Source organism: Globicephala melas, chromosome 11, assembly GCF_963455315.2.
Source record: "Globicephala melas chromosome 11, mGloMel1.2, whole genome shotgun sequence".
Classification (NCBI taxonomy): domain Eukaryota; kingdom Metazoa; phylum Chordata; class Mammalia; order Artiodactyla; family Delphinidae; genus Globicephala; species Globicephala melas.
In genome coordinates, this window is record NC_083324.2 from 34262281 (window position 1) to 34276302 (window position 14022).

Sequence of the window (14022 nt, forward strand, 5' to 3'; positions counted from 1 at the left end):
GGACAATGAGCTGCTCCTGACAACTCCTGCTCCTCCCTAGGGTCACTCTGGTCAGTCAGCCAACAGGCTTCTCCCTGGGCTTCCCTGGGTCTGCTCTGGTCCCCGAATGCTAATGCTTCATTTCAATGAAGAACTTGGCTGAGTCAGGGCAAAAATATGTAAGGAGGGGGGCGGGCCCTCCCTGGACCTCATGTCACTTGAGATGAAAAATGTTATGCTGCCTCCATACTATAACAATCTGAGAGTATAAACAATGATTTAATTAATGACCATAGAAGAATACTTGCTCACCGACGTTACGCTGGTCTAAACCCCATAACTGATGCAACATGAAGCCGATGTTTATATGGGCACAGATGACTGGAACCTGACATTTTGATGGCAACTGCTACTTTGAAGAGTGGCAAACAATGACATTTTATTCCCAAGGCCCTTTAGAAGAGAAGCAGAGGAGGAAGGTGAAACTATTGTGAGGGACTGACTCTGGCAGGGAAGGAAACAACTGGATTTGGACAGGAAGAGAAGGAGAATCACTGAGGAATCCAGCGGCCGGGCCAGCTAAGCAGCTACTATTACCTCCTTGAATTTTCCAAGTTGCTGCGCTCAGAACTTATAAATCTAAAGGGCTATATTCTATGGCCAGGCCCCGAAATACTCTGAGTTGACTAAATTGTCTTCAAAAGGATTCTTCAAAGATTCTTATAAACAATGACTAAAACTAAATTATGGTGTAATATTAGTTGATTAAGACAAGACTTCAATTTGAGTAATTTTCATCAGCTGGACACAGACAGTGGTAAAAACAATAACCCATGACTAAATGCATACTCGCTGATGGGAAGAATTGCAGTCTGATGTGGCAGGAGTAACATGAAAACTTTTAAAAATTAAAAAATGGAAAGGAACTCTTTCTTTCAAGACCACAGAATCAAGGAAAAAATTGAGAAAGTGTAGCTCACTCAAATGTCAGTGAAGTTCCAAAAATTATCTCAATGGTCTGTTTTCTCAGAGGCAACCTAGGATCCATTCAGCCTCCATCTCCTCATGCCTACTTTCCTTCTATATTTCCTCTTCAAATGAAGCCAAATGCATTACTCTGAGACAATGAGAATTACTGATACCTTTGAGTGAGGTGAGCCAGCCAATAAACTAAAATAATTGCAGAACATGTTATTTTAGAGCTTCAAGGAAATGTTCAAACCTTTCATGCAGTTCTCCATTTTTAGATGAGGAAATTGAGACTTGCTTCAAAGATTTCTCCAAGTAGAAGCAGATAATAAAACACAATGCCAAGCAAAGGGAAAGTGAGGCAGAGGTTTACTTGCTTGGCTAGGCATCTTTTCCCTGAGAACTTCCCGTGTCCATCCACCTGCAGAGCACATATATTTTTCTTTGTGGCCTTACCTCTGCCTACATGCAATTCCGCAGGGGAAGACCTGTCCCAAGCTGGGTGCCAGAATCATTTTTTGGATAAGATATAAACTCTCCTTTCTCCACAATAGGTGTTGTGTGGATAGATGGGTATGCACAGTGTGAGGTAGCTATTTTTGACATGTACATGCCCTAGCAGAGAAGGTCTATCTACAGAGAAGAAGAATGCCACGGAATGTAGAAAGAAACCAAGAAGGAAAAGAAAAACAAAAACACAGCCCCTGGTCCCTCATGAGACATAAGCTTCCCTTCCCACTCTGGGTTCTGACTCACTCTCCTCTCTCTCCAAAACACTCTTCTTTTTAATTTCAGGGAGCAACTTTGGTTGCTTGCAACTAAAATAACTTTGTCTTAAGTCACCAAAACTAAAGCTGAGACCTGCCAACCCTTCCCTGAGTCCTCTTTCCTCCACTAACATACATATATTGGAACTTTTATAAAGGACGGCATAACAGGCAATGTAGAAATAGACCACCTACATCCACCAATACCAATTTACTGTGCAACAGGACATATCTTCATTTATTAGTATTTATAGTCAATTTGCTCATTTTTCAAACCTTAAAGAAGCAGCCACTCTACATAGAGCAGGAGGTTGGGCTGAGTGCTCAAGAGGAAATCAGAGTGACAGGCTACTCTCAGGGACTGTATAGCCTCAGAGCAGAGATAAGACATAACCACAGATCAATATAACACTAGGAAATCATATGGGCCATTTCTGTGCCAGGCACTAAGCTGCCAGCTTTACCTGCACGGCCTCATTCATGCTCACAGCATCTGACTGGGGCAGGTATCATCACTATCTCTGTTCTGTAGGTGATATAACTCAGACCCAGGTAGGTATGGTAACATCCACCACCGTGATTGGTGTTTGGTAGAGGCTGGATTTGAACTCAAGGAGTTTGGGTTAAGACTCAAGGAATCTAGAATATACCACCTATTTTCCTCCTTTGCTTTGCCTTCTTGGTTGTGTGTAGACTGAAAAGAAGCCCTTCATAAGACTGGAGGCCCTGTTCCTTCCCTCCCTGTGCCTTCCCTAAAGCATTGTTTCCAACACACATCAGGGCCTGTCAATGTAGAAAATTAACCTGTGAAAGTAGAAAAGCTAACAATTATTGAGCACTTACTAGGTCTCAGCACTGAACTAGGCACCTAATCTGTACCATTTCATTTTTTAACCCTATATTCAATAAAAATCAAAAAGAAAAGCTATTATCACCCTCTCCACTTTGAAGATTAGAACACTGAAGCAGGTTAAAGTTAACTAAGTTAATTAGTTATGTAGGTTAAGTTATGCTATGGGAACATATCAAACTGGAAATCTCACTGGCTTAACACAAAGGTTTATCACACAGACTATATATCCATCATGGGCTGGCAGATGGCAGAAGACAGGGTGAGCAGAAAGGCATCTGCTCCATGCGGCCACTCAAGAACCCAGGCTATTTCATCTATTCCATCATGTAGCTTCAGAGTTCATAGGAGCAGAAAAGAATAGATACCACCAAACCAGCTCTTAAATGCTTTAGCCCATAAATGACCCAGGTTGGTTTTGCTTAAAGCCTGTTGGCCAGAACCAGTGCAAGGGGCTGGGAATGGTGAGTGAGCACATGGATATTTGGTGCGTGGTAAATGGCTCTGCCATAGTAATTCTTCCAAGGTTACTCAGTTACTAAGCAATAGAGTGGAGAGGCTTAACCACTCCACTTGACTATGTCCTCAAAGTTTATAAACACATTTTGGGAGAAGTTGTTACAAGTCAGTCATAATCATTTAGAAACATCCAGACCTTATCTTAGAATTCATAGCCTTCTGATAGAACGCTCCACTTTCTCGTGACTGTCTCTGTTTCTACACATCCACAGAGAAGTTATTCAGAACTGAACCCATCGGGAGACCTACCTTTATTGGCACAGGCCATCCACTTGAGATTGTCTGCAAAAGCAGCCTCTCTTCCAATGAGGTACGTGAAGATGCGAACCTGAGAGGAAGAGGAACACACGGATCAGTGGTTTTCAGTTTTCACCCTCCTGCCCAGACCACAAGCATGGCTCACACACATGTGATTTACCTCCTTAATGCCCCATGCTTCCCATCTTCAGAAACATATTTAAGACATCTGAAGTAAAGTCAGCTAGAAATATACTCAAAACTGGGGTCTTTGATCTTTTAACCCATATGGCACTGGTGGTGTTTGTTTTTCGGTGTGTAACTTGCGACAGAGGAGAATAACTTGAAACGGGAGACTGGCAGCATCGTGGGCCTGGGTTTGCTACAGTTTGCTACACATATATGGACAAAGATCATCCAGGTCTGGACCAAATTGGCAACCATTGTCCTCATCCGCACAGAAGTACAGAGTGTGCTCTTCTTGGGAATCAAAACACCACTGAAAGAACTTCAGCATGCCCCCCACCCACCCAATGGTAAGAACAGGCTGCAGACACTCTCTTACTGTCTGTGGTGGTAATTAATTGGGATGAGAGGCACAGCCTATAGCCAGGAGACCAAAGGGAACCCTCTCTAGCCTTCCTAAACTTTGGCTCCTAAAGAGCAGAGAACACATATAAAACCTTGGATCTCTCACTTTCTATTGCCTTCTCAAATCTCTATTATGAGGCCAGAATTCTTTGAAATAAAGTACAACCCACCTCCCAGAGTTGTACTTGAGGGTTAGATGGAAGAAAAACAAGAAATTAAAAGGGTTAAAATCCTTTGGTTCACATTTTAAATGGCATGTGGGTCAATACCACACAGTCCAAACAAAATTCTTCTGGCAGGTGAAATCAGTCCTTCAGCCACCAATTTATGACTGAGTTAAATGCAGACATGGTATTAGATGAATTACATTCAACATGTGGCCCCAAAGTCTTTCCAGCTGATGTCTCCTCCACTCAGCCAGACTGGGTCAAGCACCCCTACGGTTCCTTCAGAGACATTATTGCAGCTGTTGTTAACTAGTATCTTGTGTGGTTATACCTGTGAGGTTGATCTCCACTAGACCATCCACCTGACAAGGGAAAGGATGGCTGTGCTTTGATGGGGCACAGTGCTTGGAATATTACAACTCAGTAAATGAATGGATAAAAATGTAAATGCACATAGCTGATTGAAAATTAAGATTTTGCTTTAGTTATGAGTAACCTCTTAACTGAGACATATAACTGGAAGACTATAGTTCTTACGTGATGGTTTATTTCCAATGTTTAAATATATATTATCATTGTATAGCCTTAGTCTGTCCTCATTTGTGTTGAGTAAGGCAGTTATTTCATCCATCAACAGCTCCTGCAAGGGGGCTTCTGGGGCAGATGAGCAGACACAGAGGCCTTTGCTTTGCCTCTCTCATTCCCCCAGCTCTTTTCCACACTATTCCCACCGGAATCACATTGGGAGGAGGGATTTTTTTTTTTTTTTTTAATTGGGAGATTCTGACTCTCTTGGGGGAAAAAAAAATAGAAGATGCAACCTCATAGGCCCAAAGTGGTCACCACTGACCTTCCTACACAGAGCTGTCCCCTGTTCACTTTTCCTGCCTGGCCACCGTTAGCTTTTAGCTCAAAATGTCTGACTAATAAAAACCTGCACAAAGCAAGTTCTTAACGAAGCAGAAAGCATAAAAAAAGATAGCTCTTAGGAAGTGAAGCTGTGAGTCTATCTTTGCAGGCAAAGAGGAAAAGACCTGACGCAAAGCAGCCTATCTGTTCTGAGCAAAGATACCTGCAGGTGCCAAACCTCCTCTGCCATCCAGGTGAAGAACCTGAGGACAAACTGAGTTCTCTCTTGGAGGCATAGTTAAAACCCCAGAACAATGCTGTGAACCATTCATGAAAACTTAACACAGTTTCTGATTTTAAAATATGGCAACCCATTTGGAAAACCAGTAGGATTGCACCAAACTTCAGACTAGACATGATTACACAGGAATAATATGCTAACAATAACCACAATCATGCAAACCAGCACCACGACCCCCTCCACCAGCACCGCTGCCCCTACTGCCAACACTACTGTGGCTTCTCCAGTCAGCACCATCCCCTGGGTCAGGTATGTGCAAAGACATTTATAGCATTATACTCATTTTGTTGGTTTGTATTTTATTTTATTGCTTATGAAAGAAAATCAGAATCATGTTAAATATTTCCATTTATGTGCAGCCCTTGGCTCCCAGTGAATTGGCCCCCTTATTTGAGTAGAAATGGCGTGGAAATGACTCGTTGCCTCTCTGCATATAAAATAAACATAATCAAACAATACTGGGTTCATGCCCTGGATTTCTCACAATAATGCCTTTCAACTGGCAACAAAATGAAGGGACTTTACTCCAAAATAAATATTCTGGAGATCCATTTAACAACAGGATTTTATATCTGTAATTTTTTCAGACTCAGTAATTCTACCTCTAGGCATTTATCTATAGCCAGGATAACAAATAAAATGTCTATGGGGACCAAGCAGGTCTAACAGAGATGACACGAAGTCACAGATGTATGGAGAATTGTAGAGTGCATATATTCTTAAAGCCCTATAATTCGGTTTTAGACATTTTCACAAATACACAAATATGTAAAAAACAAGGACCTTCACCTTTATTCTTTGTAATGGTTAAAACCTGTTAAATTCCAAGCTTCTCTTGATAGCTGATTGGCTAAAAAACTCATGGGACATTGATGTAGTGGAATACCATGCAGCTATGTACTCATGAGAAAGACATCCATTATAACTTGGCAAGGGGGAAAGCAAATTGTGGGATATTGTGTACCTATATTGTGTATTCTATAAATAGAATTCTATTTTTTTCTAAAAGGGGACTTACACTTTTTACTCTGTAAACTTCTATATCCTTTGAATGTTTTTACAAATGAACAAATATTGCTTTAATAATTAAAGATCATTTTAAATGAAAAGAAAGTAATGACACTGCTACTTCCTGAACCATTCTCCATGGACATAGGAAAAGTAAATGTACCAGTGAAAATCAAATAGGAGAAGAGATGACCTGTGGAAATTAAGTTCTGGCCTTGCATCTTGTAGGGTGGGCTGCCTTACTCCACTGCTCAATGAAATGAGTGCAAAACTTCTATGAGTAATAGAGTCAAACTGTTCCTCATTTCCATCTCTAACAGATTCTGTAACCTTTTGGATTTTATGTCCAATAATTGGAGATTTCTTCCCTAAGAAGCTCCATCAAACAAACTTTGACAAGTCTGCCTAGAGCCCAACTAATTTTACTATATGGCAAGCCTCCTTAGCAGAGACAGATGGGGATGGTTCTGAAAGCCAGGTTCATAGCACAGATGACAGGGAAGGGGCCATGGCACAGTTCAGACCAGGGCAGTCATCAGGACACACCAAAACTCCCCAGAAAGCCAGGCTTTTGTGCTCATCATCCACAGGTATGAATGCGTCACTTTCATTACTGCAGCACAAAGGCAGGAGGCAGGGGGAAGTCTACATCAACCTATTAGTTCATTTTGATCTCCCATTTGAGTTTGGATGGTCTTTAAATATTCTACAAACCCAATTAAGCTTAATAAAACGTTAGGATGTGGACACTTCAAAGTTCAAAGTCACTTAATTTAACTTAGCATAAAACTTCCCAGATGACACAAAGAACTCAATCCAGTTTTTCCAAAACACAGATTATGCTTCTTACTCATTTAGATACAATTCCCTCCAGAAACTTAGAGGAGTACTATTCCTCTCAACCTTTAGTGCACATAGGGTAGTTTGAGTTTGCAAAAATAATCAATCAAATTCTCCCCTTCCTACAGCCATTAAACAGGGGAAGGAGAGTGGCTGCCAGCAGAACTATAATGGGGCAACTGTACAGCCAGGAAACAGGCTGCTGCTGCCTTCACAACTCCCTTCAGTGCTGAAGGAGAAATAACCAACGCCCATGCTTTTGAGACAGTCCAAGGGTAGAATTCATCATCTGTCACAAGTAACTTCTGAGCACCAAGTATGTGCCAGGGACCATTCTTGGTGTTGGGAATATTACGGGTAAAGAGAACAAACTCTCTGTCCTCAGGGAGCCAACATTTTCATGAGAGCAAAACAGATGATAAATGGCAGATTCATAAAATGATTATGTATTTGTTGAATTAAAAACTTACAAAGAAAATAAAGCAGGGTTATGCAATGGAGACTGATGGGGGCTGCTATTTTAGAAAGGGAGGAAGAGAAGGCCTCCCCAATAAGGTGCTGCTTGAGCAAGGATCTGGACAAAACATGGGTGGAGCTCGGGAGCACGCCATATGCCTACTGGGGAAGAATGTTCCAGGTGAAGGGAGCAGAAGGTACAAAGCCTTGAGATAGGGATACACAAGGGATATTGACAAGACCAGTATGGATGACGTGCAGTTAGGTAGGAGAGATTGTACAGGATGAAATTGGACAGACAACAGGTGCCTAATCATGTGGGCCTTGCAGCCTCTGTTACAGCCTGGGCTTTTTCTGTAGCAAGAACAGAAGCCATAGGAGGAACTGAGTAGAAGCCTGATGTGGATTGACACATAATCCTGTGAAAGGATCATTCTGTCTGCAGTGTGGAGAACAGGCCTTAGAGAGTTGTGCTCATCCTGGCTGCCCATTCAGCTTTCCTGTGATGTTCTTACAGTTTTGAATGCCCAGGGCCCGACCAAGACAATCAAATCAGAACCTCTGATTTGGGCAGGGCCCAACTTTTATTGTCCCCATGGAGAGTCCAATTTGCATCCAAGTTTGAGGACCACAGCCATAGGGAGATAGGAATAGAAGCACAGACACTAAGTAGGAGGCCACTGAAACACTGCAGGTGAGAGATGACAGTGGCTCTGGACAGGTGGGTGAGAGGTCTCAGACTTCACTGGGCATCGGAATAACCAGTCCCCAGCACCCATCCTCCAGAGATTCAGATTAAGTAGGCCCAGGGATCTACATTTTTTAGAAGCACCCATGGTGGGTCTGAAACAGGTGGTTGGAGTCCAACACTTTAAAAACATATCACCAAAAAGATAAGGCCTGAACAAAAAGAAGTGGCATTGGGAATTAAGAAATATTTGAAGCCATTCTCAATAAAGTGATTCTATAGATTGCAAAGGATTGGGGCTAAACTTGAAGGAGTTTACAAATCCATTGGGTGGTTAAAAAAAGAAACAGAGGAGCTGGATCAAAAGGACATTTTTAAAGAAGCCTGTGTCAATCCAACAAGGCAGGAATATCAGACACCAGTTAGACTGGGCAAGCAGGATCAGCCAACTGCACTTTCTTCTTTCTCCAAGAAAGGGCAGATCTGTACCCAGATGCCTGTAGCTGCTGAGCTGGGTGTTCACACCCAAAGCATTGCTTTTTTTTTTTTTTTAACATCTTTATTGGGGTACAATTGCTTTACAATGGTGTGTTAGTTTCTGCTTTATAACAAAGTGAATCAGTTACACATACACATATGTCCCCATATCTCTTCCCTCTTGCGTCTCCCTCCTTCCCACCCTCCCTATCCCACCCCTCCTAGCTGTCACAAAGCACCGAGCCAATATCCCTGTGCCATGTGGCTGCTTCCCACTAGCTATCTACCTTACTACGTTTGTTAGTCTGTATATGTCCATGACTCTCTCTCGCCCTGTCACGGCTTACCCTTCCCCCTTCCCATAACCTCAAGTCCGTTCTCTAGGAGGTCTGCGTCTTTATTCCTGCCTTACCCCTAGGTTCTTCATGACATTTTTTTTTTCTTAAATTCCATATATATGTGTTAGCATACGGTATTTGTCTTTTTCTTTCTGACTTACTTCACTCTGTATGACAGACTCTAGGTCTATCCACCTCATTACAAATAGCTCAATTTCATTTCTTTTTATGGCTGAGTAATATTCCATTGTATATATGTGCCACATCTTCTTTATCCATTCATCCGATGATGGGCACTTAGGTTGTTTCCATCTCCGGGCTATTGTAAATAGAGCTGCAATGAACATTTTGGTACATGACTCTTTTTGAATTTCGGTTTTCTCAGGGTATATGCCCAGTAGTGGGATTGCTGGGTCATATGGTAGTTCTATTTGTAGTTTTTTAAGGAACCTCCATACTGTTCTCCATAGTGGCTGAACCAATTCACATTCCCACCAGCAGTGCAAGAGGGTTCCCTTTTCTCCACACCCTCTCCAGCATTTATTGTTTCTAGATTTTTTGATGATGGCCATTCTGACTGGTGTGAGATGATATCTCATTGTAGTTTTGATTTGCATTTCTCTAATGATTAATGATGTTGAGCATTCTTTCATGTGTTTTTTGGCAGTCTGTATATCTTCTTTGGAGAAATGTCTATTTAGGTCTTCTGCCCATTTTTGGATTGGGTTGTTTGTTTTCTTGTTATTGAGCTGCATGAGCTGCTTGTAAATTTTGGAGATTAATCCTTTCTCGGTTGCTTCATTTGCAAATATTTTCTCCCATTCTGAGGGTTGTCTTTTGGTCTTGTTTATGGTTTCCTTTGCCGTGCAAAAGCTTTGAAGTTTCATTAGGTCCCATTTGTTTATTTTTGTTTTTATTTCCATTTCTCTAGGAGGTGGGTCAGAAAGGATCTTGATGTGATTTATGTCATAGAGTGTTCTGCCTATGTTTTCCTCTAAGAGTTTGATAGTTTCTGGCTTTACATTTAAGTCTTTAATCCATTTTGAGCTTATTTTTGTGTATGGTGTTAGGGAGTGATCTAATCTCATACTTTTACATGTACCTGTCCAGTTTTCCCAGCACCACTTATTGAAGAGGCTGTCCTTTCTCCACTGTACATTACTGCCACCTTTATCAAAGATAAGGTGTCCATATGTGCATGGGTTTATCTCTGGGCTTTCTATCCTGTTCCATTGATCTATCTTTCTGTTTTTGTGCCAGTACCATACCGTCTTGATAACTGTAGCTTTGTAGTATAGTCTGAAGTCAGGGAGCCTGATTCCTCCAGTTCCTTCTTTCGTTCTCAAGATTGCTTTGGCTATTCGGGGTCTTTTGTGTTTCCATACAAATTGCAAAATTTTTTGTTCTAGTTCTGTGAAAAATGCCAGTGGTAGTTTGATAGGGATTGCATTGAATCTATAGATTGCTTTGGGTAGTAGAGTCATTTTCACAATGTTGATTCTTCCAATCCAAGAACATGGTATATCTCTCCATCTATTTGTATCATCTTTAATTTCTTTCATCAGTGTCTTATAATTTTCTGCATACAGGTCTTTTGTCTCCTTAGGTAGGTTTATTCCTAGATATTTTATTCTTTTTGTTGCAATGGTAAATGGGAGTGTTTTCTTGATTTCACTTTCAGATCTTTCACCATTAGTATATAGGAATGCCAGAGATTTCTGTGCATTAATTTTGTATCCTGCCACTTTACCAAATTCATTGATTAGCTCTAGTAGTTTTCTGGTAGCATCTTTAGGGTTCTCTATGTATAGTATCATGTCATCTACAAACACTGACAGCTTTACTTCTTCTTTTCCGATTTGGATTCCTTTTATTTCCTTTTCTTCTCTGATTGCTGTGGCTAAAACTTCCAAAACTATGTTGAATAAGAGTGGTGAGAGTGGGCAACCTTGTCTTGTTCCTGATCTTAGTGGAAATGCTTTCAGTTTTTCACCACTGAGGATGATGTTTGCTGTGGGCTTGTCATATATGGCCTTTATTATGTTGAGGAAAGTTCTCTCTATGCCTACTTTCTGCAGGGTTTTTATCATAAATGGGTGTTCAATTTTGTCAAAAGCTTTCTCTGCATCTATTGAGATGATCATATGGTTTTTCTCCTTCAGTTTGTTAATATGGTTTATCACATTGATAGATTTGCGTATATTGAAGAATCCTTGCATTCCTGGAATAAACCCCACTTGATCATGGTGTATGATCCTTTTAATGTGCTGTTGGATTCTGTTTGCTAGTATTTTGTTGAGGATTTTTGCATCTATGTTCATCAGTGATATTGGCCTGCAGTTTTCTTTCTTTGTGACATCCTTGTCTGGTTTTGGTATCAAGGTGATGGTGGCCTCGTAGGAGGAGTTTGGGAGTGTTCCTCCCTCTGCTATATTTTGGAAGAGTTTGAGAAGGATAGGTGTTAGCTCTTCTCTAAATGTTTGATAGAATTCGCCTGTGAAGCCATCTGGTCCTGGGCTTTTGTTTGTTGGAAGAATTTTAATCACAGTTTCCATTTCAGTGCTTGTGATTGGCCTGTTCATATTTTCTGTTTCTTCCTGATTCAGTCTTGGCAGACTGTGCATTTCTAAGAATTTGTCCATTTCTTCCAGATTGTCCATTTTATTGGCATAGAGTTGCTTGTAGTAATCTCTCATGATCTCTTTTATTTCTGCAGTGTCAGTTGTTACCTCTCCTTTTTCATTTCTAATTCTATTGATTTGAGTCTTCTCCCTTTTTTTCTTGATGAGTCTGGCCAGTGGTTTATCTATTTTGTTTATCTTCTCAAAGAACCAGCTTTCAGTTTTCTTGATCTTTGCTATTGTTTCCTTCATTTCTTTTTCATTTATTTCTGATCTGATTTTTATGATTTCTTTCCTTCTGCTAGCTTTGGGTTTTTTTTGTTCTTCTTTCTCTAATTGCTTGAGGTGCAAGGTTAGGTTGTTTATTCGAGATGTTTCCTGCTTCTTAAGGTGGGCTTGTATTGCTATAAACTTCCCCCTTAGAACTGCTTTTGCTGCATCCCACAGGTTTTGGGTCGTTGTGTCTCCATTGTCATTGTTTCTAGGTATTTTTTGATTTCCTCTTTGATTTTTTCAGTGATCACTTCATTATTAAGTAGTGTATTGTTTAGCCTCCATGTGTTTGTATTTTTTACAGATCTTTTCCTGTAATTGATATCTAGTCTCATGGCATTGTGGTCAGAAAAGATACTTGATACAATTTCAATTTTCTTAAATTTACCAAGGCTTGATTTGTGACCTAAGATATGATCTATCCTGGAGAATGTTCCATGAGCACTTGAGAAAAATGTGTATTCTGTTGTTTTTGGATGGAGTGACCTATAAATATCAATTAAGTCCATCTTGTTTAATGTATCATTTAAAGCTTGTGTTTCCTTATTTATTTTCATTTTGGATGATCTGTCCATGGGTGAAAGTGGGGTGTTTAAGTCCCCTACTATGAATGTGTTACTGTCGATTTCCCCTTTTATGGCTGTTAGTATTTGCCTTATGTATTGAGGTGCTCCTATGTTGGGTGCATAAATATTTACAATTGTTATATCTTCTTCTTGGATCGATCCCTTGATCATTATGTAGTGTCCTTCTTTGTCTCTTTTAATAGTCCTTATTTTAAGCATTGCTTCTTGAAATTACAATAGCCCCACTATTTGGTCTCAATACAGAGGAAAGGGCTGGGGACAGGGCACTCAGGAGCCTCCCAATATACAGTCTTTACTTTTGTTTTTAAAAACAAAGGCAATCTTTTACTTTAAAATAACATTTAACTATAAATGCAGTATCTCTACCTTTAAAAACATGCAATTTATGGATTATAAGTATAAATAAAATTTGCTAAAAGAATCATCCAGTTACATATGGTTGCCCACACCCATGTGTTCCATATTTCAATTCAGCTAAGTAGCAGCCTATGCAAACAAGCATGTAGACTCACCTTCACATCTTCTCACCTACTTTTGTCCCTTTTGACTCACTGTCCAACTCAATTATCCCCTAAAATATACCCAGGATTTCTCAAAAATGGTACACAACTTCAGCTTTAGAAAGAAGTCTTCTGATGTCTTTGTGTTTTAAAGTCAATTGTTACTATGTTCTTAACCTGTATCTTCACAAAAAATATTCCTAACCAACTTCTATTGTTATTTGCTCATTTCTATGATTTCTGATGCAGGGAAGCATTTCTGAATAAAATCTTTAATCTCTAAGCAGAAAATGAGAGCTGGAACTTGATTAACCACAAAAATGCTTCATAAATCACTGCCAATATTTGTCTTCATGAAAATTCTGCAAGAGTAGAGGTGGGCTCAGAGAAGGTGGATGCCAGTGAAAACAGTTTTATTGAGCAGGCTGCTTTAATCTAGAAGCCATCATGCTCATAATAAAAGAAGAAACATCTTTATCCAGAAGGACAAAAGAGGCAAATAATGTAACAGTGTCCTGAGCAGCAATAAAATGGGATAAATTGAATTAAATTACAAAAGTAATAAAGTTTCAACAAATGAATATCATAGACCATTATGAAAAATGGACTGTCATTTTGGGGATGCTCTAAGAGTCTGTATAATATCCTTCCTCTCAAGCACAGCGCCTGATATCTCATGTGTGGTACTGAAAATATCCTAATTCAGAAAAAATTGCCATTTGTAATCTTCTGGCCAGGGATGGAAGTCCAGTTTTATGGCCATGTATTTTTCCAAGTGAAGGAGATGGCTGGCTCTGGGTCACCCAGAGACTGTTAACTTAGGTTAGCACTGTGGAATAGAGATTACACACCACTTCAAGGAGCACTAAGAATTCAAGCTATAAGTATCCTCAAAGGTGGGTGATACAATTCATTAGACTATCCAGCTCCATTAACTTCACTCAGGGGGTATTTTTGATGCTCTGATATCTGGGGACTTACTGTCCTGGAGAAACTGCCCATCCC

At 40.2% G+C, this 14022-nt stretch overlaps 1 protein-coding gene across 5 annotated transcripts in view; it reads right to left on the reverse strand.

The window, feature by feature from the left end:
- CACNA2D3 (calcium voltage-gated channel auxiliary subunit alpha2delta 3) overlaps positions 1-14022 on the reverse strand; it is a 784865-nt gene that overhangs the window by 281071 nt on the left and 489772 nt on the right. For all 5 annotated transcript variants that reach the window (XM_060307837.1, XM_060307836.1, XM_060307834.1 and 2 more), the window contains one exon: positions 3334-3412. In XM_060307837.1, coding sequence (XP_060163820.1) covers positions 3334-3412 — 79 coding nt within the window. The remainder of the gene's footprint in view (positions 1-3333; positions 3413-14022) is intronic.